The 27,867-nt window shown below is 42.9% G+C and overlaps 1 protein-coding gene across 10 annotated transcripts in view; it reads right to left on the minus strand.

Moving 5' to 3' along the window:
• Nucleotides 1-27,867, minus strand: part of CCBE1 (collagen and calcium binding EGF domains 1) — a 296,722-nt gene that overhangs the window by 66,725 nt on the left and 202,130 nt on the right. For 7 of the 10 annotated variants that reach the window (XM_078348245.1, XM_078348244.1, XM_054244274.2 and 4 more), the window contains exons 3-5: nucleotides 19,421-19,473; nucleotides 8,216-8,350; nucleotides 5,518-5,670 (exon numbers count right to left, since the gene is read on the minus strand). In XM_078348245.1, the coding sequence (XP_078204371.1) occupies nucleotides 5,518-5,670; nucleotides 8,216-8,350; nucleotides 19,421-19,473 (341 nt within the window). Of the gene's footprint in view, nucleotides 1-5,517; nucleotides 5,671-8,215; nucleotides 8,351-14,403; nucleotides 14,541-19,420; nucleotides 19,474-27,867 lie in introns of all 10 variants that reach the window. The other 3 variants (XM_078348241.1, XM_078348242.1, XM_078348243.1) reach the window with 1 other exon arrangement.

The raw sequence follows: 27,867 nt of genomic DNA on the forward strand, positions 1-27,867 counted from the left end.
TAAGAAAGATATGTGTATTATCTTCTCCAGACACCTCAACACAGGACCTTAAGAAAGATGTGTGTGTTATCACCTCACAGGGCTACAGAATCGCATGTAGGGAAATGCTGCCATAAACAGTTGAGATAAAATATGTCATAATGTAAGTAATACTAGAGAAGGTACCAACAAAAAGATGTAAAATATGTCCTCTAATATTACTACTGTTCAGGTATTTTTACTGACTTCTTAGCCACAGAGGTCAGGCTAGTCATCACTAAAAATAATTCTTGATCTCTTCTACTTACCTGACACTTTATTTGAAAAATTTTTAAGATGTACATTTCATTTCTCAGAGAAGGAAAGAGGCGCATGAGGTCCCAGTACTGACTTAGTGAGAGACTGCTAATTTCTGGGACCTTCCTCCCCCTTTTCCCACCAACTGGTGAAGGCTGGAGGCACAAGTCACTGTCTGTCACCAGGGCAGACCTTGTCACTGCACTCTAACCCAGAGCAATCATAGCTTACTGCAGCCTCGACCTCCTGGGTTCAAGTGATCCTCCCACCTCAGCCTCCTGAGTAGCTGGGATTCCAGGCATGCGCCACTACACCCAGCTAACTTTTTTGATTTTCTCTTAGAGCTACCCCCAGGGCACCATACAGCAGGGCCATACACAGGGCTTGCTGCCTTGGGGACTGAAGAGGAATGTGGTTGGAGGATTTAGGAATTACTGCAGGAGGTGGAGGCTACCTGAGATCAAAGCACAAATAAACTCAGCATTTAAAACCTGATACTAGTCTCTGGAAATTCCATCCTGCTTGCTTCTCTGATCATTGCTAGTGATGGTAGACCACCCCCCGCAACAGGCCACACTCGTTCAGGAGGCAGGAACTCCTTGTGGGCGGGGCTGGGTCCTATTATTTCTATATCCTAACATCGAATCTCAGCCTGACCCCTCCCTCACAGCGTTGCGTGTGTTGTTGCTGTTCCCCCTCAAGCATAAGCCTTGGTTGCTCAAGGCTGCCCGCCCTTCATGCCCACGTGAATGGGGCTTTACTTGTAGATAAATGTGAGGCAAAGAGACAACAAACTCGCCAGGCTGGGTTGCCCATAGTGCATGTGGTACCTGGCTCAGAGCATTGCTGAAAATTCAATTCCAAAAATGAAAAATTAGAAAGCTGCTTTCTTGTGACTGATTCTCAAGCAGACCCACACATTCATAAATCAGTGGCTACACAGTTCACCTTGTTTTTCAGTGAGATTCTTGTTTTCAGTTAAGGACATCGTCTAAGAGGTAAGTAGCACTTGCATGCTGCTCCCCCACCATCTCCACCACGGGACAAAATCCAGTGATTTTAATTTTGAACATAAGAAGTATTCCGGGCACAGTTGCTCATGCCTGTAATCCCAGCACTTTGGGAGGCACAGGCTGGTGGATCACCTGAGGTCAAGGAGTTCGAGACCAGTCTGACCAACATGGTGAAACCCTGTCTCTACTAAAAGTACAAAAATTAGCCAGGTGTGGTGGCAGGTGCCCATAATCCCAGCTACTCAGGAGGCTGAGGCAGGAGAACCCCTTGAACCCAAGAGATGGAGGTTGCAGTGAGCTGAGATTGCACCATTGTACTCCAGCTTGGGCGACGGAGTGAGACTCCATCTCAAAAAACAAAAAACAACTAGTCTGTAAACGTTACTTTTCTCCACTTAACCCTTATGATCAACAAGCCTGTTTCCTCTGCCCTGTGAACACCTTTGGGCAGGCAGGCACCACATGCTTCAGGCTTTAAGAAGTGTCACCAGGTCCTCAAATTCATTCAAATGATCTCAAATTGCCCAATCCTAATCTAGCTCCAAAGAGCTATTTTGCATTTACTTCTGACATATGGCAGCTTCCTCATGACTCAGCCCCAATGTTCATCAGAATTTCCCTTTGTAGTTCTCCCGTGCTCAGCAGCGGCAATCGAACCTCAGCTGTCTGCTGTCCCCAGCTAATGGCCGCTGCCTTCTAGTCCTTTCTGAAGCTTCGGCTACACCCAAGAATCACAGCCTCCTGAGTGTCCAGGCAGCTCTGTTTTTTTTCATCTCTGCATTTCTGGGTACGTGTGATTTGTTCTAGGAACTCCCAAGGAAGGTCCAGGCTCAGCCAACCTCCCAACGGAGCTCCAGCCACCTTCCTGTCCTGAGGGAAGTAGAGAGTAGCTAAGCCCTGGGGCCGGGAAGAGGACAGCAGCTTCCTGGGCTACAAGTGGTGGGTCCAAGAGCTGGGAGCTGTGTGGCACCAGCCTCAGTGCCTCTAACTGGCTGAGGGCTTTCCTCCTGGGGAACTGGTCCTGCCAGCCAATGTCAGTGGACTCTGTTTTGCTTCAAAGTTCATCCAAGCTGGAAGGGCCCTTGATGTTTAGGATAAAAGCCTATATTTTCATGGCTATGCTGGCACTGACAATTTGGCAGAGGCACCAGAGTTGCTTCACACATGTAGCATGTGAAGGTATTATGTGGTGAAGGTATTGTATGTGTGTGTGAAGGTACTGTGTGATGAAGGTATTGTGTGTGTGTGTGTGTGTGTGTGTGTGAAGGTATTGTGCATGTGGTGAAGGTATTGTGTATGTGTGAAGGTATTGTGCGTGTGGTGAAGGTATTGTATGTGTGTGAAGGTATTGTGCGTGTGTGGTGAAGGTATTGTGCGTGTGTGTGAAGGTATTGTGCGTGTGTGTGTGTGTGTGAAGGTACTGTGCGTGTGGTGAGGTACTGTGTGTGTGGTGAAGGTGTGTGTGTGTGTGTGAAGGTGTGCATGTGTGTGAAGGTGTGCGTGTGAAGGTATGCGTGTGTGACGAGGGTAGTGTGTGTGCGTGTGAAGGTACTGTGCATGTGGTGAAGGTACTGTGTGTGTGTGTGAAGGTACTGTGTGTGTGAAGGTATTGTGTGTGTGGTGAATGTATTGTGCATGTGGTGAAGGTATTGTGTGTGTGGTGAAGGTATTGTGCATGTGGTGAAGGTATTGTGTGGTGTGAAGGTATTGTGCGTGTGGTGAAGGTATTGTGCGTGTGGTGAAGGTATTGTGTGGTGTGAAGGTATTGTGTGTGTGGTGAAGGTATTGTGCGTGTGGTGAAGGTATTGTGTGGTGAAGGTATTGTGTGTGTGGTGAAGGTATTGTGCGTGTGGTGAAGGTATTGTGTGGTGTGAAGGTATTGTGTGTGTGGTGAAGGTATTGTGTGTGTGGTGAAGGTATTGTGTATGTGTGAAGGTATTGTGCGTGTGGTGAAGGTATTGTGTGGTGTGAAGGTATTGTGCGTGTGGTGTGAAGGTATTGTGCATGTGGTGAAGGTATTGTGCGTGTGGTGAAGGTATTGTGCGGTGTGAAGGTATTGTGCGTGTGGTGAAGGTATTGTGCATGTGGTGAAGGTATTGTGCATGTGGTGAAGGTTTTGTGTGGTGAAGGTATTGTGTGGTGTGAAGGTATTGTGCATGTGGTGAAGGTATTGTGTGGTGTGAAGGTATTGTGCATGTGGTGAAGGTATTGTGTGGTGTGAAGGTATTGTGCATGTGGTGAAGGTATTGTGCATGTGGTGAAGGTTTTGTGTGGTGAAGGTATTGTGTGGTGTGAAGGTATTGTGCGTGTGGTGAAGGTATTGTGTGGTGTGAAGGTATTGTGCGTGGTGAAGGTATTGTGTGTGTGTGTGTGAAGGTATTGTGCATATGGTGAAGGTATTTGTGTGTGTGAAGGTATTGTGCGTGTGGTGAAGGTTGTGTGTGGTGAAGGTATTGTGCGTGTGTGTGAAGGTATTGTGTGTGTGTGTGAAGGTATTGTGCATATGGTGAAGGTATTTGTGTGTGTGAAGGTATTGTGTGTGTGTGTGAAGGTATTGTGTGTGTGTGAAGGTATTGTGCGTGTGTGTGAAGGTATTGTGCATGTGGTGAAGGTATTGTGCGTGTGTGAAGGTATTGTGCATGTGGTGAAGGTATTGTGTGGTGAAGGTATTGTGTGTGTGGTGAAGGTATTGTGTGTGTGTGTGTGAAGGTATTGTGTGTGTGTGAAGGAATTGTGTGATATTTTGATGATCAAGGCATTGACTGAAGCATTAATATTAGTTTAGGGGCTCTCTTCCTCCTTTCTCTTTCTTCTTCTCTCTTTCTTCTTCCCTGCATCCCTCCCCATTTCCTCTCTGCCTCACTCTTCTTTTTTCCTCCAAACTCAAATAAGGAAATAACCCAGTCTTCAGGCTGATCATATGCTTGAGTGATCAGACATCTCAGATGAATGTCGCTGACATAACGTAAATCAGCTTCTCAGCTCTGTGCTAAAGCCCAGCTTTTAGACATTTTCCAACTGCCTGTGGACTGATACTTCTGTGAAACACAACGACTAGCCGCTACAAAAATAAGATGTAAAATGCAAGCATAAATTTTTGGATTTAAACAAAATTCCTCTGTCAGATTGATATAAAAATTTCTAAACACTCTCAATTTTTGTTTTCATCCAATTGTGAATCTTGCCTGCTCACAGACCATATTTTGAGTAGCATGGATACAGACTGTTACCTTACATGGAGATGTTTCATATTTATATTTCAGCCCATTTTCTTTGGGAGAACACAGCATTTCTGGCCTCTTCTCTGCTCATCTTAGTTTGTCTAAACACATATCTCTCCTGATCTCTCCATGAGCACAGCGCTTCAGCTTGGGGGAACGTTTCCTCCAGTACACACTAGCTTACAACCCTTCAGCTAACGGGCATCAATTTTACTCTTTCTCTATAGAAAGACTTTGAACTTGCATTCTCTTCCCTAGGTCCAATTTACCACTCATATATGTGCCCTTACCTGCCCACTTGTTCACTTGTCCCCTGAGGTACCTGGTTGGGCTAAGTGCATATATAAAAAGTATATATGTTATATATATATTACATATAACTACACATATATATTATATGATATGATTTAACAGTATAACATATATATGTAGTTATTTATCCCACCCAAATCTCATCTTGAATTAAAACTCCCATAATCCCCATCTGTCATGGGAGGGACCTGGTGGGAGGTAATTGAGTAATGGGGGCAGGTTTTTCCTGTTCTGTTCTCATGATAGTAAGTCTCAGAGATCTGATGGTTTATTAATACAAAGGGCAGTTCCCCTGCACACGCTCTCTTGCCTGCTGCCATGTAAGATGTGCCTTTGCTCCTCCTTTACCTTTCATCAGGATTGTGAGTCCTCCCCAGCCATACAGAACTGAGTCTACTAAACCTCTTTTTCTTTATAAATTACCCAATCTTGGGTATGTCTTTATCAGCAGTGTGAGAACAGACTAATAAAATACATAATTATGTACACTTATATATAGGCGCTTGGAAACTTTACACATTAAACATAATGTGGCACACATTGTATATAAAATTATATATCATAGAATTACATAAACATATTTATGTATACAATTATATAATCACCTCTGTATAATATATAAATGCCCAAACTGGTTATATGTACTATATATAAAAATATGTAATTAGGAAGATGTGTAGACTTGCCTTACTCACCAGTGTCATTGGGGTATTTGTCTCCCCTGGTACACGTCTTCCCATCATCTTCCTGGATGTAGCCTTCCCGGCACTCACAGCGGTAGCTGCCCAAGGTATTGATGCAGATGTGGGCACACAGTGTCCCATTGCTGTTGGCACACTCATCAATATCTGGTTTGAACCAAATGTAGAGAATACTCAGACAATTTCTGAGGATTCACTTCTAATACAACAGATAACATGGGGCTTGGCTTCTCTCTAAATGACAACAAGGGACACTTGGGTGGACCTTGATCAGAGAAATATGGAATAAAGTAGGGAGCTATAAACATGGGTCATCCACAAAAAGAGCATTTTTGGCCAAGTGACCATGGTTACAGGCTGAGCAGTGAGGGGGTTCCTGGCTGTGGCTCTGCCACTCCCAAGTCCTATGGCTTAGACTGCCAGCCTTCAGATCTCATTTACAGAACAATGACAATGAAGCCTAAACACTTCATAGGACGACTTAGACATGAAAATGAGATCACCAATGGCCACACTCACTTAAAGAAGCAAACATAGAGACAATTTTTTGCAAGCACCCTACTGTGCTGAGGATTTTTAAGTTTCTCTTTATGGTGTAGGTTCCACACAGCATGATGGTGACCCACAGGTCACTTAGGAATGGCTCCTTCCCAGTTCAAAGCCATGATGACACCTGAGAAAAGCTACTTCTAATAAAAGAAAATAGTCATCATGGGTTTAATGGTAAGAGTCTTCCCCAGGAAACTTCTGCCCCAGACAGAGCCCTCGTGAGCTGTGGAAATGAGCCATGGGACCATCAGGCAAGTCCCCATGAAGAGCCCATGCTAACTGTGCACATCATGGACTTGCTCCCTGCTGCATGGGTGGAAACAAAAACATTTCCCACTGTGAGAAGAGTGACAGGCCCAATTCTATTTCCTGTTCACTGGTTGAAGACAGTGGGGAGCAGTGGGTGGGAGCCTTGGCATGCAGCCCCAGACTGTGCACATGTGCCAGGCAGACACAGGCTGGCCCTGAACTTGAGGATGGCAACCACTTCCCAGCCACTCCCTGCACAGGCTTCCAGGGACCCGGGCCCTGTGTGTGCTGAGGGAGGGTGGCCATCTGGACGCTGCGCTGGCAGTACCGACTATGTCATCTGTAGACCTGATGTTGCAGCTGCATCCTCCTCTGCAATTCCTGAGGCTCACTGCCTTTCCTCAGGTGTCCCTGCCATAAACCTACATGTGATGCTGCCTGTACTGCCCAGAGAGAAAGAGGAGATGAGGTTGAAAGCAAAGATTGAAATAGAACTCTTAGTAGAAAGCAAGTTCTGCTAGTGCCCAAACCCCCAAACAAAAAGAACAGGGGGCTGGGTGTGGTGGCACATACCTGTAATCCCAGTGCTTTGTGGGGCCAAGACAGGAGGATCCCTTGAGCCCAGGAGTTTGAGTCCAGCCTGGGCAACATAGTAAAATCCCATCTCTAAGAACAACGAACAAAATCAGCTGGCTGTAGTGGTGCGTGCCTGCAGCCCCAGCTACTCAGGAGGCTCAGGTGGGAGGATTGTAGGAGCATGGCAGGTCGAGGCTGCAGTGAGCCATGATCACGCCACTGCTCTCCAGTCTGGGCAACAGAGTGAGACCCTGTCTCAAAAATAAAGAAAGAATAGGTAGAATAGCTGCTATAAACTGAAGTAAGAGCCTTGTGCCTGGGACCTGAGCCTTCGGAATGGCCTGTGCCTCTCCCTGCAGGAGAGGCCAGAGATCCCTGCTCCATTCATTTGGGGATCATGATCCCATTCTCTGGGATTGTGGGGCACCATTCCCAAATGCTGATAGGGAGAAACCAGAGGATCTACGATTAAAACTTCTCATAAATGGTGCTCCCTAGAGCCCCTGCTAGGGTAGAGAAAGAGGGGTCTCATGACAGCTGGTTTATCTTCCACTAGGGTCTACCTACCAGTCTCTGCAGTTCATCCTTCATCCGATTCCTAAATCTCACCATGCCTATGAATCATTAGAGGCGTTTGTGTAGATATTCATGTCTGGACCCACTCTCAAGGGTTATGATTCACTAGGTGTGGAGAAAAGTGTTTATTTTCCCTCTAAACAAGGACCCCAAATGTTTCTCAGGTTAGCCATGAACTGACCACATTTTGAGATACATGGTTTCAGAGGGAAATGAGCCGTACATCTGCCTTAGAAGCTCAAAGAATGCACAGCTGGGACAGCCAGTTTGTAAGGGTGACAGCAAACAGGCTGGTGCCACGGATGGTGCAGGCTCGGCTCAGCTGCAGCCCAGGTGGCTGGCACCAGCTCCTGCCAACTCCCTCCCAACCTGTCTGCCATATGGCTACTTCCTTTTCCCCCCATCATCTTCTAAGAGAATGTTCATTCTTGTTCTGTCTGTGTTTTTAGGTTTCTGACCAGTTATTTTCTGTTTTACATTATTCTGGTTTATATTTGGGCATGTTCCCCTCGGCTCTTACATCTCACTGCCAATTAGGATCTCACGGGTGCCAGATCCCGCAAGAATTTCTTGGGCCTAGTTGGTTTTAGTAATTGTGGCGAAAGGCAGTGAGCCATCCCCAGGATAATGTCAAACACAACTCCATCCAACAAGTACAAGAACTTAAGGGTCCAACCGAGGACAGAATATCTGAACAAGGCACATCCTTGGAAGCTGGAAACAAAGCACATTCCCAACACACCCAGGCAGTACGGCTTCTCCCGCTTCCGGTGTCTCTCTCGGTCATATCGGTATCCCGGATAACAGGTACACAGCACGCGGCCAAAGTTGTCTGTGCACTGCTGTTCACAGGGAGCCTCGGCACAGACGTCGTAATCTGAAAAAGAAAAGTGAGAGCTCACATCAACCACCGGAGGAGGCAGGGTAACCTGGCTCTGGCCTGGAAAAGACTTTCTGGGCTGCGCTCTGCTCACGGGAATGTGTGAAGCATGGACAGGTACACTTAGAGGGACAGGAACTCTTTTGGACTGTGGGGCACCTTCTAAGAGTACTGCAATGTGCAACTTTTCAAAAAAATATAAATCTTTTAATAAAAGTATTTTTCAAAAAAGTCTATTTAGGAAGAAGAACGGCATATTGTACATTTAAAAAAATGTATTATACTTTAAGTTCTGGGGTATGTGTGCAGAACGTGCCGGTTTCTTACATTGGTATACATGTGCCATGATGGTGGTTTGCTGCATCCATCACCCTGTCATCTACATTAGGTACTTCTCCTAATGCTATCCCTCCCAACCCCCCTCACCCCCTGCTATCCTTCCCCTAGCCCCCCTACCCCCTGACAGGCCCCAGTGTGTGATGTTCCCCTCCCTGTGTCCATGTGTTCTCACTGTTCAACACTCACTTATCAGTGAGAATATGAGGTGTTTGGTTTTCTGTTCCTGTGTCAGTTTGCTGAGAATGATGGTTTCGAGCTTCAACCATGTCCCTGCAAAGGACATGAACTCATCCTTTTTAATGGCTGCATAGTATTCCATGGTGTTTATGTGCCACATTTTCTTTATCCAGTCTATCATTGATGGGCTTGGGTTGGTTCCAAGTGCTCGCTATGCAATGGGTAATTTACATGGCATAACATCACTCACGATTCTTCCCCTAGGTCACCTCATTATCCTTTGGTCTTTGTCACTATCCAGAGAGAAAAGACTCTTAAGAGGGCCAGCCTCTGCAGATTCCCTCAGGGATGGGGGTGCTGTTTTGTCTTGTTCACCAGCTGCTGCAGAGACAGGGGACTCCTCCCAGCAGAGTACTAGAGAACGGTCAGCTGGGGTGACGGGTGGTGTTATCATATGGGAGGAAGGTGTGGAAATAAAGCAGCCTCAGAGAGGTATGAATGGGGCTTTGTGTCTATGTCTGGTCTTACGCTGCGAATACAGACATACCTGAGACTGGGTAATTTATAAAGGAAAGAGGTTTAATTGAATCACAGTTCCACAGAGCTGGGGAGGCCTCACATCATGGCTGAACGTGAATGAGGAACAAAGCCACTTCATACATGGCAGCAGGCAAGAGACTGTGTGCAGGGGAACTCCCTATGATAACCATCAGATCTCGTGACACTTACTCACTTTCATGAGAAAACCACAGGAAAGACCCGCCCCCATGATTCTATTACCTCCCACTGGGTCCCTCCCATGACACGTAGGAATGATGGGAGCTACAATTTAAGGTGAGATTTGGTGGGAACATAGCCAAACCATATCACTTTGTAATAGAAATGTACATGAATTCTAAGAGAGCTGATGCTTATGTGCGTATTGTGTATTCTGTGTAAGTGTGCATCCTGGAGGGTTGATATCTCATGCTGAGAAGGGGTTGGGTGAGTCCCAGTGGCTAGTGGTCTCTTTCCAGCCTTCAGCCTGTGCAAACTGGGGTGGATGCACTGCTTCTCATAAAGAACTAGGGCATCTGCTTCTCTCAGTTCCTATGAACTGATATTTAATGAGGCTCTGAAGGGACTTTGGCTCTAATTCAGTAGCTCAGGCTCAACAATGACTCCCAGACCAGAGCCAGCACCTCATTAATCCTTGTGCTATCTCCTCCAGGTGCTGACAGATAAACTATCCTTGGACACAGAGCGAGTCTGGCTTTGCTCCACCACATATGAAGGCGAACAGGTAGGCTGTCAGCTCCCGATGCAGGCAAAGTTTGTGGGACAAGGACTGTGCCATCCTCACAATAACCTGGAAAGCTGCCCTTGTTAAATATTCCTCCCCTCGATCGTGAAATGATGCCTGCTTTGCCTGCGTGGTATTCTGACTAACCCTGCCAGCTGTCTCTGGATACTCATGTTTCCTCCACTTGGCATTATCTTAGGCAGCCAAGGTTCTGTGCTCTTTTTGTTCCAGAGCATGCTCCTGGCATGACTGGCTGTGAGTTTCCCTGTCGGCTGTTGCCACCACTGAGCAGCAGCTGGGAAGAGGAAGGAAGAGGTAGAGAGGCTGTCAAAGTGTTTGTGTTGATCGTGGGGCCCTGTAAGGCTTGTTCTGAAAAACAGTTCCTTGTCTCTCCTACCTTTCCTGCTTCCCTGAGGAACCACTTCCAACTCTTCTAGATGATTCTTTTTATACTCACTAATGCATCTCTAAATAGCTGACTTGCATCGCTACCTTTTTATTTCATTTTAAATTCTCTCTATTGGCTTCAGTAACAGAAGAGATGCATTTAACTGTTTCATGGCCTCCCGTCCCCCACAATCACACCCGTAATTTCCTATTCCCGCCTCCGGCCAATACAGTCATGATAAAACTTGGGTGTGATAATTTTAGTATTTGTACCATCATGACAACATAAAAGCTATTCTTTGCTGAGCCTGGAAGTATGCTCGAATTACTTACACTTTCTTGAAGACCTTTTTGTCTTCCCTGGAATTAAAAGAATTATCTTGTATATTTTTGGGGTGCCAGTTGCTGAGCTTTCTCTCTTAGCTTCCAACACCCACCTTCCTCTTCCATGGGCTACTTTGTGACTTGGGTTCTGGAGACCACGTTCTTCCTTTGTCAGTTGCCAGCCTCTTAGTTTCTGCCAGGGACACACATTGAAACACAGACAGAAACTGACAGGGAGGCTGGCATAGGGAGAAGGGATGATCTGCCTTTTTCTGTTTTGCATCCTGGGGTTCCTCTTCACGAAAGCCTAATATCAGCCTTTCTCTTCCATCCCACTAGCAGATTGTTTCAACAGCAGCTGCAAGCCGGGCATGGTGGCATGTGCCTGTAGTCTCAGCTACTCTGGAGGTTGAGGTGGAAAGCTTGCTTGAGGCCAGGAGTTCAAGATCAGCCTAGGCAACATTGTGAGACCCTGTCTCTACCAAAAAGAAAGCAGGAGCAGCAAAATCCAGCTTGCATTTTTTCTAACAGTTGCAGAATTGGCCTCACTGTATCCCATTTCAGAGACACCAGCCCCAGCCAGCCATCTGGTACCTCCTTCTCAAAGGTCTGGGTCCTGATCTACTAGTAACTTCCAATGAGTTCCAAGAAATAGAGCTTGCTTGTCAGTACCTCTTCCTCAGAGGTCTGGGTCCTCCAAACTTCTAAGTTTTCACTGGGCCAATATCTTCTCTGTTTCCGTAGCCTACAGGTAGCAGCTGCTTCCTGCAGTTGTTACCTCCATACTTAGCATTCCTTCTGCATTTTTGCTTCTCAATTTCTAGTTAGCAATTCTTCATATTAATTGCTTTCTGTTAAATAAGTAGTGAAGGCTGTTTCTGGACAACTTCAATCTAGAACTCTGTAGGTCTGCTGCATAGCTGCCTCTCGGTCTTGAACTCAGGTAATCCTCTTGTCTCGGCCTCCCATGGTGCTGGGATTACCAGCACTGTGGCTGGCCTACAGCTGCCTCCAGAAATGTGCATTCACCATGAACCTAGGGATGCCCATCACCTCCCTCTCTCTTGTGTTGGATTCCTGTTTCCTGGATCCCACATGTATTAGTCTGTGCTCATACTTTAATAAAGACATACCTGAGACTGGGAAATTTATAAGGGAAAGAGGTTTAACTGACTCACAGTTCCACATGCTGGGGAGGCCTTAAAGCACGTAAGAAGGCAAATGAGCCAAGTCACACCTTACATGGTGGCAGCCAAGAGTGAGCGTGTACTGGGGAACTCTCATTTATAAAACCATCAGCTCTTGGGAGACTTATTCACTACCACGAGAATAGTATGGAGGAAACCGCCCCATCATTCAATTGTCTCCACCTGGCCCTGCCCTTGACCTGTGGGGATTACAATTTGATGTGAGATTTGGGCAGGGACACAGCCAAACCATACATCCACGTCTTTCTCTCTTCCAGTTAACTCCCTCATTTTAGTGGAGAATATTCTCCATTGGCTTTCTGAGAAATGTGATCACAGATGTAAAGTTTTGAGATCATGCATGTCTAAAATACCTTGTATCAGTACTTATGATTATGATTACTACTGATAGTTTGCATATATAATTCTAGGTTGGAAAACTTTGCCTCAGAATTTTGAAGGGATTGTTCCATTGTCTTCCAGCTTTCAATGCTGCTGTTGGGAAGTCCTATGAGATTCAAATTCTTGATCTTTTGTATGAAGCATATTTTATTCCTCTCTAAACATTTTTAGGATTTATATGGTACCACTTCAGTCTTTGGTAAACCCTTTTTATCTGGAAATTAATATCCTTAATTCTGAAGACTTTTTTTTGAATTATATCTTTAAAAACTTACTTGTTCCACCACTCACCTTGCAACCCTCCCACTATTTTCCTCCCACTACTTACCTTCCAGTCCTCCCACTATTCTCCCCCACAACTCACCTTCCAAGTCTCCCACTATTTCCCCCTACTACTCTTTCCAACCCTTCCACTATACCCCCCACACTATTCACCTTTTAACCCTCCTATTTCCCTGCCTACCAACTACTTACCTTCCAGTGCTCCCACTTTATCCCCCCAACTACTCACCTTCCAACCCTCCCGCTATTCCCCCCAACTCACCTTCCAACCCTCCCACTATTCTCCCCCAACTCACCTTCCAACCCTCCAACTATTCCCCCCCAAGTTACCTCCCAACCCTCCCACTATTCTCCCCCAACTCACCTTTCAACCTCCCTACTGTTCTCCCGCAACTCACCTTCCAGCCCTCCCACTATTCCCCCCACTACTCACCTTCCAACCCTCCCACTATTCCCCCAACTACTTACCTTCCAACCCTCCCACTATGCCTCCCCAACTCACCTTCCAACCCTGCCACGATTCCCCCCACTACTCACCTTCCAACCTTCCCACTATCCCCCCACTACTCACCTTCCAACCCTCCCACTATCCCCCCACTACTCACCTTCCAACCCTCCCACTATTTCCTCCCCCAACTACTAGTCTGCAGTGTCTTGTTCATATGTTTATGTCCATGTGTGCACAATGTTTAGCTCCCACTTATAAGTGAGAACATGTGGTATTTGGTTTTCTCTTCCTGTGTTAGATTGCTTAGGATTATAGCCTCCAGCTCCAACCAGGTTTTTGCAAAGGATATGATTCCATTCTTTTTTTTTTATAACTGTGTAGTATTCCATGGTGTATACGTACCACATTTTCTTCATCCAATCCACTACTATGGGCACCTACATTGATTCCATGTCTTTGCTATTGTGAGTAGCATGTTGATGGACACAGGAGTACCTGTGTCTTTTTGGTGTAATGATTTTTCCTTTGAATATATTCCATTGCTGGCTCAAATGGTATTTTCCTTTTAATGTCTGATGATCCTTAGATGTCTGCTCTAGTTTATTCATGGTGTATTTAAAACAGACTAGCAGAAGAAGCTCTTTGCATATGGTAGATTTTATAACATCTGGATATTACTGGAAGTGATCTGGCTGGTGCATTCCAAGTTCAGTTTAAGACCTTTTCCTTGGGTTGTCTAGAATGCCCAGAGAAGGCATTTCCAAATCCTTGCCTGAGAGTAAAGTCATTCTGGAACTCAGGTGAAGGGAGAAGGCTGGGGGCTTCAAAATTCAAGGTGTGGGCACTTAACGAAACCCTCCTTTTCAATATTGGGTGTTCATTTTCAGCTCTGACTGGTCTCCCTCAGACCCTTAAGCTCTGGTGTACTGTCTTAGGAAAACGTATCTTTGCTCTTCTGCCTGGATGTGGAAGAGGCAGTGTTTTGTATGAGCAGAGGAAAGGACAAGATCTGGGAGTCTGGCTTCTCTTTAAACTTTTAATCAATCCTGTTTTGATGTTACTTTCACCCCTTTATCTAGTTTATTTGTAGTGTTACTGATTATTTGTTTTGTTATAAATTGGGGTTGTTCCTTTTTCAGTATTGGGCATTCAAACCAGGTTGCTCCCTGGTTTCCTTAAGCTGGCTAGAATTCAACCTTTCTGCTGTTGCTAAGCTACTTACCACTTCCCCATCTGTTCTCCAGCTCCTGAAGTTTTGTTGCTATTATCTCCTTTTCCTTGTTCTTTGTCCTGGTGGGTTTACGTCTTCTGTGAATCCTTCCCACCACCTCCTCCTGCCCTGCCCATTTTGTGTGTTTTCTGGAGGAGGCAGGATTAATGAATTTATTCAACACTCCATTTCTGATGCTCGTTTCCCAGAGCCTATCAGCTTTCAGTCATGTAGCTTTTATCTTTATAATTTATCTACGTTCTATCCTCTCCGTCCTATTTCTTTTGGTACCATTCTCACCCAGACCTTCAGAACCTCCCTGGTAAACAGGATCTCCATCCTAAGATTTTTAGCTTTTAAAACCATTTGGGATAACACTGTCAGGCTAACCTTCCCAAAGCGTAGTGCTGTGTATGCCATCCCCTTGTTTAAAAACCTTTACACTTGCTACGAATTAACATGAAATGTAAATGGTTCACTCTTGTGTTTAAGGTCTGGCTTTACATCCCTTGAGCCTTTTCTAACCTTGAGACTTACCTGTAAGTTCCTTACATTGCAGCACAACTCAATTCTCTTTTCCATCATCCCTATTCACATCCTTGCCTTCTCACCTCCACACTTTCGTTTATTCTGTTTTTACCTCTTGCAACGTCCAACCAACTCCTCCAGCCCTTTTATAATACTGTCTCTGCCACTGTCTCTATGATCTTGGGTTCCTTAAGCCTCAGCTTCCTCTCCTACAAAATAAAGAGAATAATACCCACACTTCATGGTGCTTTTTAGGAAGATTAAATTGGATGGTGCCATTAAGCACCATGCCCGATGCACAATAAAAGCTTTACCTATTCTTCTGCTTCTTTTGCTGCTGGTTCTTATGACTGCTCATCTACCTGGCAGGGAGCATGTCCCCTGGAGTAACCGGCACTGCTCTTTTCCCACGGTTTATGCTGAATTAGTAATTGCTGAACTAGAACAAATCAGATCATCCTATCACCTGGCCAATCAAGACATCATTTCCAACAGGGGTCAGCAAACTTCTCTTAAGGGGCCAGATGGTATTCTGGCTTTGTAGATCTCTTTTACAACTACTCAACTCTGCTGTAGTTTTGCTGTAGTGTGAAAGAAGCCACAGATAATACTTAATAGGTTTGACTGTGTTCCAATAACCTTTATTTACAGGATCAGAATTGGCGCACAGGCCGTAGTTCACTGAGTCCTGACTTAGAGCAGCAAATATGAGGCAACAACACTTAAAAGCTGTAGCTTCCACCTACTAGTTAACATATTTCTTTAGATACCCTAGTTTCTTTTTGCCATCTGTGATGGTTAATGCTACATGTCAACTTGGCTAGGCCACGGTACCCAGCTATTTAGTCTGGAGCAAGGTTCACCAGGAGGATGTACATACTCTGAGTCAGTATCCAACATATGGTGTGGTTTCTCCCATCACCAGGATTCACAGGTCTCAGAATCAAGGAGTGGAAGTGGGAGTGGCACCACACACAGTTACACCTACTGATCCATGAGCAACATTTTTCTTCCTGTTCCTGTAACTTTATGTTACACTGGGCTAGAGGGCTTAGTTCCAAAGGGAGGAATGCTTCCAGCAACAGAGGCAAAAATGAGTCCATCGAACTGAAAATTAAGATGCCACCACCTGGCCACTTTGGTCTCCTTAGGTCTCTGCATCAGCAGGCAAAAAGGGAGTTATTGTGCTAGCTGGGGTGACTGATCCTGGCTACCAAGGGCAGATTGTACTGTCACCCCACAACAGAGGGAAGGAAGAATTTCTGGAACACCAGAAACACCTTGGGTGGCCCCTTAGTATTGCCACACCCTGTGATTAAAAAGTCAACAGAAGGCGACAACCCAATTCAGGCAGGGCTAATGTCTCAGATCCTTCAGGAATGAAGGTGTGGGTCACCTTATCAGGTAGAGAAAGAACCATGATCAGGCGAGGTGCTTGCTGAGGGCAACGGGAATATGAGTTGAGTAGTAGAAGGCAGCAGGTTACATATATCAGCTATGACCATGTGACAAGTTATAGAAAAAAGCACTGTAAATTGTCACGAGTATTTCTTCCTTACCTTTCCATGGATGTGTGTGTCTGTGTGTCTGTGTGTCTCTGTGTGTTTCTATGTGTGTCTGTGTGTGCACACACGCACGTGCATGCCATTCTTTGTTTTCTTCCTTTTGTCCTCTTATTATTTCATAAGATGTAGTGATTTATATCACAGTATTTAAACACTGTTAATTTACATCACAGTATTTATATTAAAGCATATCGAGGAGATGCTGGAGAAGTCCAGTGCCCCAGCACTTGTACCCTCTTCTGGGGAGAGGGCGAGTGTGTTTTCATGCAGGATAGTTGTAGCATGTCACATGAACATACAACTTTGCTTCTGCCTTTTTCTGGAGATGAGGTATGGTTAAAGGCAATGCATATGAGTGCCAAGTTGACAAGGGGTAGATTTATGACAGTTAATTTTATGTGTCATCTTGGCTAGGCCAAAGTATCCAAATAGTAGGTCAAACATTATTCTAGATTTTTCTGTGAAGGTATATTTTAGATGAGATTAACACTGAAATTGGTAGACTTTGAGTAAATCAGAAGACCCTGTGTAATGGAGGTGGGCCTCATCCAAGCAGGTGAAGCTCTTAATAGAAAAAACCTGACAGCCCCTCCCCCACCCTGCCAATCTAAGGAGGACTTCTGGCCTGCAGACTCCAACTGCAACTCCTCCCTGGATCTCTTGCCTGCCAGCCTGCACTGAAGATTCTGGACTTGCATCTCCACAATCTCATGAGCCAATCCTTAAAAAAAGTCTCAATCTCTCACCCAGTCTCAGTCTCTCCCTCTCTCTCCATATATAGAAAATCAAAATCCAAACTGGTTCTATTTCTCTGGAGAACCCTAATATACAATATTTTCTGAAATCTGCACTTGTATTTTGCATTCTCTGATAATAAAAACCTTTATTACTAAAGATATCCTTAGTAAAAGAAACCATCACTGACTTTTCCCCACAGATTAAAACAAGGCTTCAAGTCTTCTGTAAAAAGTGTTCTAGCAGAAAGCAACAGAGCATAGAATTAGCTCTGGCCAAGCGGCTTTCAGCGTTTGTGACCACTTTTCCTGAAAATACTCAGTTCTGGGTTATGTTAATTACAGGTGCTACAGTCTCACTTTAGGATGAGGAAGACTAGTTTTAAGGCCTAGAGGTTTGAAACCACTAACACTGAAAGAAACTCTAAGTATGTGGTATCCATGTAATGTGTTTTCAATTCAGTTTGGCAAGGTCTTTAGATAAGATCTTAAACCACAAGGCCTAAACTTAGCTTTCTTTGCAGTTGGCCAAACTGCAACATAAAGGACACAGCTGGTGACTGAGAAAAGCTGGTATAGAAAGAAATGCAATTGTGACTTTTGTGGGTTTATCCATCATGCTAGAACCAACAGAATTGGCTGGCAGAGACAAATTCAACTTAGAGAAACCCAAGACCACATCAACCATCACACGTGGAGCGACTTCCCAGCCAGCCTTCCTACGGCAGCTTGCTCAAAGGGCACAGCTATGGTTCAATGAACTGTGCCATACTTCCACTGAAAACAGCAATAAACGGGAGGGATTCATCTATTTCTTTCTTTCTCTTTTGAGATGGAGTCTTGCTCTGTCACCAGGCTGGAGACCAGTGGCATGATCTCGGCTCACTGCCACCTCCACTTCCTGGACTCATGCGACTGCATCTGTCTCAGCCTCCTGAGTCGCTGGGATTACAGGTGCGTGCCATCATGCCCAGCTAATTTTTGTATTTTTAGTAAAGACAGGGTTTCACCACATTGGCCAGGATGGTCTTGATCTCTTGACCTTCTGATCCACCTGCCTAGGACTCCCAAAGTGCTGGGAGCCACTGTGCCCCACAGGATTAATCTAGTTCTAACTGATCAAAAATTGTGTTCTATGAGATAATGCAACAGATTTAGCTTGGCTGGGCTCTAGATCTTCTATAGAGATCTGGCTTCTTGGGCAAAGGTGAAGAAAACTGTTTAACGCTCCCCCTTACCCCCCCACCTCACCCCAGCCCTGGACAAACTAACCCCATGCCCTTCACACAAATAATCTTTAGTGCTGTGTCAGGGCTCTGCCCAGAACCCTCTGCAGCCTTCTACTTTCTATTTGATTAAGTCCTGGGCAGTCTTCCTTGATAACATGGTCTGACTTCTCCTCTCATTTCCAAGACCCTCTTTGACTGCCCTGGGCCTCTGTGCAATGTGCCCCTTCTGAGCACTTCCTCTTTGAATGTCTCTATTGCACATATTGCAGTTATTATTAGCAATGACAACAGCAGCAATAACCACAGTCACCATTTATCAAGCAGTAATAAGAACCAGCCTCTGTGCCAAGTGCCCGACATGTGGCAAAATTCCTAAAACCGTCGCATGACCCACATACTAACATTTGCCTCAAAGAACTAAGGGTTAGAAAGTAACCTGGCTAAGGTCACAGCTATTAATAGGATGGAGAAGCGTGATTAAAATCCCGGTCTATCGATTCTATCTGTTCCCCATTCTGGCTCCTCAATTTGAATGCATGTAACTTGAGAGCTGGGTCCCTGCCTTACTTTGCTCTGTGTCTTCAGTGCTGGGTTGAACCCTCAGGGAGTGTTTGCTGGTGGTCATGTAAAGGGACTTAAAATTTAGCAGGTGAAAAGCAGGGAGAGAGGCCAAGGGAGGAGGGTTGGTTCTAACTGTGTATAAAATGCTAACTGGGGGATTACAGCCCATTAACCATAAACCCAAAATACTATATAAGAATCACTCAATGTGTGCAAACACATCATGTAATGATTCAGACACTGCACACTACATATAACAAAATTGGCATCAGAAAAATTTAATGCCAAAAAAATACACATATGCACAGATAATCAGACACAGATAACACCTATATTCCATGAACATCTCAAGTTGAGACTTCTAATGATTAGCTGTGAATAAAGTGAGACCGTATCTTTTTATATTACATACCTTCTGGGATGCATTGTCCAAGAACAAATTTATACCCTTTGCAGCACTTTTTCCTAAGAGACAAACAAACATTTAAAATAGAGTATTAGGTTAAAAATAAAACTCTTTTCAATTATTGTTTTTTGAATGAAATAACTTGTGCCCAGGAAACACTGAGGCCTAAATCAAATTAGGTGTGTAATATTTTTAAGGTAATCTGAGATTAAAAGAAAAATATCAATCACACATGACCACATCTTCTAATACCGGGATATTCTTTCTGCCACATAATATATGAAATCAACATTTTGAATCCTATGAAATAAATTAACTCAGACTCCAAAGTACCTTAAATTAAGCAATGAAAGGACTGTAAAATATTAATAAGAAAAGGACCTTTAAGGTTGACCAGGCCTCTCATTCTACAGGCCAGAGAGATACAAACTGTTTATTATAACAATTAACTAATCATAATAACAATACTTGGCTAATTATAACATAATGATTGCTAACTGTAACATAAAGGTGATTAGGTAGCCAACTATTATTAAGACTGAGACTGGAAGCTAAGCATACTGATTCTCATTTGAGTGACTTTTTTTTTTTTTTTAAAACACTTGTACCATATAAGAAACTGAAAGGTACCTAAATGACCTGAAAAGAAAATAGAGCAAACAGCTCATTCCTAACAAATATTTCAAACCTACTCCACTCTAACCAAGTTAATTTAACCAAGTTAGCTACCTGCTAGAAGAAAAAATCCACACTCTCTGAATGAATACAGCAAGATGCAGGCTGTCCACAACATAACATGTACAAATGTGACCCATTTTCAAAGTGAGGACAATCAATGCTGACAATCTCCAAGATAACCCACATGTTGGAATTATCAGACTTTAAGGTAGCTATTTAACTGTTCAATTACATAAAGGAAAATATACCTGTAATGAACAAAACAGGAAATCTCAGCAGAGGAACTGCTAAAAGAACAAGACAGAAATGACAGAACTGACAAACAGACCTGACATTTTTAAACATCCTTCTGGATGTGCTGACAGAAGAATGGAGAAATAATGCAGGAAAGAATTTGTGAATTTGAAAATAAATGAAAATTATCCAGTCTGAAGGAAAGAGAAAGAAAGACTTTAAAAAATGAATAGAGATTTCATTCATTTGAAATCTAATATTAGAGGTCTAAGGTCTGGTACTTGGAGTTCCAGAGGGAGAGGAGACAGTAAATGGAGCAGAAAAATATATTTGAAAAAACAATGGCTGAAAACTTCCAGAGTTTAGTCAAAGATATAAATTTACAGATTAAATAAGTTTGGCAAACCCCCAACAGGTTAACTACACACATACACAAAATGCCCAGAGATGTCAGAGTGATGTTGCTGAGACCTAAAGAGAAACTCCTGGAAGCAGAGAAAAATTAAACGTTATATACAGGGAAAGGATGATTTTAATTACCACAAACCTCTCATCAGAAAACTACAGTAACCAGAAGACAGTGATATGACATCTTTTGAGTGCTCAGAAAACAATCTTGTTCAACCCAGAATATCCAATGAAAATACCCTTCAAGAAGACATTTCAGCTTTAAAAAATGAAGACATTTCAGCTTTAAAAAAATGAAAAATTCATTGTCAGCAGACCTGCACTAAGGGAGTTCTCCAGGCTAACAGGAGATGACACTAGGGGCAAATCTGCATCTTTAGGAAGGAGTAAAGAGCATTATAAACAGTAACTATCTGAGTACACACAGAGAATTTTTTTAAGTTCTGGGATACGTGTGCAGAACATGCAGATTTGTTACATAGGTATACATGTGCCATGGTGGTTTGCTGTACCAATCAACTTGTCATGTGAATTTTAGGCCCCGTATGCATAAGTATGTTCCCTAGTGCTCTCCGTCCCTTAGCACTGCCATCCTCCAATAAGCCCCGGTGTGTGACATTCCCCTTCCTGGTCCATGTGTTCTAATTGTACAACTCCCTATGAGTGAGAACATGCAGTATTTGGTTTTCTGTTCCTGTATTAGTTTGCTGAGAATGGTTTCCAGCTTCATCCATGTCCCCGCAAAGGACATGAACTCATTCTTTTTTATGGCTGCATAGTATTCCATAGTGTAGGCCAATTAGAATGGTGATTATTAAAGTTAGGAAACAACGGATGCTGGAGAGGATGTGAAGAAATAGAATGCTTTTACACTGTTGCTGAGAATATGAATTAGTTTAACCCTTGTGGAAGACAGTGTGGTGATTCCTTAAGGATCTAGAAACAGAAACACCGTTTGACCCAGCAATCCCAATACTGGATATATATGTTAAGGATTGTAAATCATTCTACTATAAAGACACATGAACACATATGTTTATTACAGCAAAGACTTGCTCTTAATTTCTTAAAGCAGAAATAACAACATACATTGTCTTGCAAGGTTTATAATGCATGTAGTTGCAATAAATACGACAATGTAGGAAAAAATGGCAGATGGATAAATGGACCTAAATGGTTAAACAGTCTCTACATTTTATGTAAAATAGCACAGTGTTGGCGTTTCTGCTGGAGCTACTGTCCCTTTGTCCCTCCTTTGTCTCCTGCTCCCATTAATTTCCCCTTTCCTTGCCTTCACCACTTCCATGTCATACATGAGAGGCTGAGAATTAACCAGGGCACAGTGGATATGCAAATCTCAAGAATATACTCCAAGATATTTTGACTATAAAGGTTAAATTACCATTTTTAAGAAGTATTTCTTTGTAACTAAAAAATAAGATTCAAGGTTATTCCTACCACAACATCGTTCTCACTCATGTGTGTTTGGGCATGCTTTCTAGGAAGAGAAACTGAGTTAAACATGGTCTATGAACTGGGAACTGCATGTCACCTACACCCACCATATCACCTGTGTGAACACATCATGGTGGAGAAAGGAGCAGAAACCACTTACTTGGGAAATTAGACATTATCTGTGTCTCGAAACAAGTTCCACCTTGTCAAATCATCAGAACTTTCATATAGGTTAGATAAGGTCTTCTAAGAATTTTGATACCCTTAATTTTTTTATCACATTTTAATAAAAAAAAATTTAAGAGCATTATTTTCCACCCTTTCAAATTAGTATAATCTGACTATATAACAGATTGAGTATCCCTCATATGAAATACTTGGGACCAGAAGCATTCAGATTTCAGATTAATTTGAAGTTTGGCATATTTGCAGAATACCAGTTGAGCATGCCCAGTTCAAAAATCTGAAATCTGACACTTTCTTTTGAAACTGTTTCAAAATCTTGGATTAGGGATATTCAACCTGTATTGGTCAAATCAATTTACTACACTACGACTGGGTCTGCCAGGTGAATCGCCATTCCTAGAAGAAACTTAAGTCATCTCTTCCTTTACCAAAATTTATAAAAATTTTATGAAATCCGTAATTTATTAGTCTTACATGAAATTTATGAAAAATCCATACAATTGTTAAAAGACAAATTTGGTGACAGAAATTCTGAAGCATCACTGGGTACAGCAGTGCCAATTCATCCCTCTCCAACATTTCTCACATGCAGTCCAGTGGCGATAGGTATCTTACCTCAAAAGCATATCAAGTTTGCTTTCAATATAAAAACAGTGGCATTTGGGATGCTATCAAAACAGACTCGAGTGATACAGCCAAGGCCCCCCCTGCCTGTACTGGAATTCCCAATGCAGATTAATTTGACATTTTATATTAGAAGGAAATCATCTATCCATGCAATTTACCAATATGAATGATGTGTGGCAATGTCCAGATGTTCTTATTAAACATAATTTCCCAACATCTTAAACTAAATTACAATTTTACATACCAAGAGAAGCCCCTGAAGATATGAGTTTATGATGAGGTACCAGAAGTACAGGGTCTACCTTTACACTCCATGAAACTTAAACTCTGTCTAGCTTTCCATGGTTTAAAAAGTCCAAGCTCCTAACAACCAGAAGGAAAACTGGCTTCGGTATTCATTAAAATTTTATGATTATTACTTACTCCATTACTTGAGGCTGTCCTACAGAAAATATAAAGGAAGAACAGTGTACTAGATGATTTGAAACTCCAGTGATTCATGAGAAAGTTGGATACAAGGGGAAAAAAACCCACGTGTTTTTGATACACAAATCGAACATCACATTTCAACATATGGTTTTATTTGTCTGTTTCTATTTTAATGCTGCATCTAAGATATAACCTCTGAGCGGTTTGACAACATTTTAAAGTTCATGCAAGTCAGTACGATCCCTTACAATATCTCTTTCCACATCCAAGACATTAAACTTGGGCACTGTGACCTTTATGAGCATTTGAAGGGCTTTGGACTGTCCACACAGTGGAGTGAGAAGCAACATGTCATTTGCCTTTTCATGAAATCAAATGATAATGAAGCGATCTAATATGCTTTCAAAAGGCTATGGAACTCCATCAGGAGAAGATCTGAGTTTCAGGATGGGCGTGCATCATTTAAATACCTGCTTAGCTAACAATTAATTTCCTGTTTGGGTTTTTCAATTGCGTAAGTGAGCCCAGCTCTCTGCTCAAGGGAAGGAGTTGTGAGACTCCCATGCATCCTTCTGTCTTCCCTAGAGTTCCTGGGAATACGTTATTTTGCATGTCAAACATCCATCAATCAATCATAAATCACATTTAAAATAAATAATGAAATACTGGGAAGTATTAAAAAAATAAACAGTGGTTGCACATATTATACCGTTTCAAGGATTACTTACAACATTATTTACATATAACAAAGTTGAGACGGCCAAAGTGAAATGTTGTTATGCAAGCATGAGCACTTGCTAGATCCCACTACGAACACTGCTGAATGGTTTTTATCTTTAGAAAAACAAGCGAAGATGGGGAAAGCTCATGTGGATTCTGGGGAGACCATCGTTCTTAATACACTTCATATGTTGTAGCTTGGTTTTCCAAATACTAATACTTTTGTTACATAGAAAGGGTGATATCCTATAATCCAGAAAGTCTGTGGAAGTTTCCCCTGGGTGCCCGAGTATTCTTTACACATGAAAAAGACTAATCAATAAAAGAGGTACAGCCAAAAACACACCCCATCAGCCAGGTGTGTGTGAGAGCTTTTAGAAGAAAAATATCAAATCAGAAAGATTAACAGATTGTATCATTGGAATGTGTGCTGATTATTATGTTAGACACTAGAAGAAATTAAAAAAAAATCTTCCTATACTATTAGAAGACTAAAACTGACCAAGAAAAGGCAAGTGAATTAGCAGACAAATATTTGCACCCTTGCTCCAATGCAAAGGTAAATTTTCCTATGATTTATTTGGGGTTTTTCTTGAATGACTGCTTATTCATGGATCAGATATTTCAGATTTTTATTTTCTTTCCTATTTTTTTGAGACAGAGTCTCACTCTGTTGCCCAGGCTGGAGTACAGTGGCATGATCTCGGCTCACTACAACCTTCGCCTTCCAGGTTCAAGCGATTCTCCTGTCTTAGCATCCTGAGTAGCTGGGATTACAGGTGCCCACCACCACACCTGGCTATTTTTTTTTTTTTTTGTATTTTAGTACGGATAGGGTTTCACCATGGCCAGGATGGTCTCCATCTTCTGACCCTGTGATCTGCCCGCCTCAGTCTCCTGAAGTGCTGGGATTACAGGCGTGAGCCACTGTGCCTGGCCCTTCTGGTACAGTTCTAATGCCAGGCTTGGCAATGGCTTCAGAAACCTCTGGTTTCGAAAGTGGGTAAGGAACAATGTTCACGAGTGCATGTTTGGCACGACTACATACAGGCATGCCTACACCAATCAAGAGTCACTTAGCTAACCCAAAACAGCAACTACATTTTCAGCGAAGTCATTACTGTGACCAACTATGTTTCAAGCAAATAGCTTTTGACCAAGTCACCTGGAGCCAGCATATGGTAATCATTAAGAAACTGCCTTAAGGAACCATAGTTCTGTTTAGTAGGATATTCATGATTCTTACTTTTTTCATCTAAAATAACTGGTTTACTATTGATTTACTTAAGATTTTAATGGAACAATTTTCTCCTTTGTAAGATATGTTTAAGCCAACAGATCTCCGTTCTCATTTATTTCCCTGGTGGCTAATTTGTGGAAGCACTGATGGTTGTGAATCTTACTCTGGGGGTAATCGTCCAGAGACAGTGCACGAGAGACTACTCCTTGGCAGCAATATGGTTCACTGCAAACAGTAATGATTGTGGGATCCAACACCCGAAGACCTGGGCATGCATTTATTTTGATTTTATCCTGAGCTCTCTGAGCATTTTAGGAATACCTGAATGACTATTAATGGCATTTATCAAGCAAATCATATCTTCAAGCATTGCATTATACATGATAAACCAAGCAATATAACAGAAATTGTCCACCATGGTTACCAGGCATCCTGGAAAGTTTCTGAACTACCCCCTTGCCACCTTGCCCTCTCACTCTGTAAATTTTCTCTGCAAATCTGCCATTGCTCCCCTACCTTTTTCCCTTCCTTAAAGGGTGGATCCATTTGTAAGATTTATACCCTCACACTTCCGTTCATGGCTCCCTTCTAAGCTGCAAATGTGGGCATTTTAATTGCCTTCATTTTTCTTGCCTATATTTTCTAAGTTTTTAATAATTATTACATAATTACTTTGAGAATGAGAAAATGTTATCTTTTGAAAGTAATAGGAAAAAAAAAAAGGGCTGGGCATGGTGGCTTATAATTGGAATCCCAGCATTTTGTGAAGACAAGGGGGATGGATCACCAGAGCTCAGGAATTCAAGACCAGCCTGGGCAACATGGTGAAACCCTGTCTCTACCAGAAATACTAAAATTAGTTGGGTGTGGTGGTATGTGCCTGTAGTCCCAGCTACTTAGGACGCTGAGGCAGGAGAATCACTTGAGCTCAGGAGGCAGATATTGCAGTGAGCCGATATTGCATCATTGCATTCTAGCCTGGGTGGTGGAGAGAGACTGTCTCAAAAAGAGTTTCACTGTGTATTCCACTGCTAAGGTGGAACAGAAAAGCATTCTTGGTGTAGCCAAAGGTCTGTGGTAAATAATACACAGGCATATTTTAAAATATTGCCTTCTATTATTTTTCTCCTCTGGTAGGAGCCTCAAATTACCTACAACAGCTCTGTTTTCAGTTCACTAGTGTGATAGAGATGTTTTCACATATCTACTTTCCATTTTGCCTATGGTAACCGAAATCCAAATTACAGCTGGGCACATAACCACCCAGAATAAAAGTAGCGTTTCCCAGCCTCTCATCCCACCAGGTATGGTCTTACGGATTAGACTGGCCAATAGAATGTGAATGACAGGTGTGTGCAACTTCCAGGCAGTACCCTTAAACAAAGGGACACATGCCTTCCCTCCTTCCCTTTCTCCTTCCCATAAGTGGGAATGTGACTGTGGAGGTGATGAGCCATCTTAGACAATGTGAGGTCAATGCCTTAGCGATGTGGATCAATACACAAGGAACCCATGTCCCTGACACCACTCAGTTGTGCTTAAGAGAAAAACATTGCCATCTTATTTAAGCTGGTTTTTGGTTTCAATTACAGAAGCCTGATACACATCCAAAGCCAAAATGATGGAACGAAATGGACCCATGGAAGAAAGGCCTCTGAAATGCAAAGTTGGTACCCCCTAAAGAGGCCCAGAGAAGATGCGGCCTTTATTTTGCCCCAGTAACAACTGTGCATGGAGGTTTTGAGCCTTATAGAATGCTGATCCTTGAAGTGTAAATGTCTAGAATCTTCCCTGTAAATTATCCAACGTGGAAGGAGGCTCTGCTTCGACAGGGCTGTGATCTTTCTCTCCACCACACTGTGGACAGTTCTACTGGCAGTCAGCTCCCTCCTGCTGCAGTTCATTGTGTAAATGTGGCATTTCCAGAGAGAGAAATCAGTACAGGAATCTGTAAACACAACTTGCTGATTCAAAGTTTTGTCCACAGGTCAGTCACTTGGGAATTAAGTGGAAAAGTCTTAAAGGAGAGAGTTTCACTTGCAATGACTTTGAGAAGACACAGAGGGAACAGATCTGAGATAGTCTTTCTGAGGTTAATCATGATGTGACAGATCCCATACCCTATATGCATAAAATCAAGGACAATGAAATACAATGGACATTAATTCAGGCCTAAGTCGCTAGAGGGAGAAATTCATACAACACCAAAAGTAGGATATCTACTTTAAATCATTTGTGGATGAGAGGAGGAACTTTGTTTGTTTTAAATTCTGAACTTCAAAATGACTCAGTATCACATAAAAATTTCTATTCAAATCCCTTAAAAATGAAATATTAAGTTTGACTTAAATTAGGCCTTACTATATACCAAGATAAGCACTTTTTGTCTTTCTCTCTCCTTTTTTTTTTTTTTTTTTAAACAGGTGAGATGCTGGAGCACTGAGCACTTCACTTGTTAAAATTAGTAGCTACACCA

Source organism: Callithrix jacchus, chromosome 13 (genome assembly GCF_049354715.1).
Source record: "Callithrix jacchus isolate 240 chromosome 13, calJac240_pri, whole genome shotgun sequence".
NCBI lineage: Eukaryota > Metazoa > Chordata > Mammalia > Primates > Cebidae > Callithrix > Callithrix jacchus.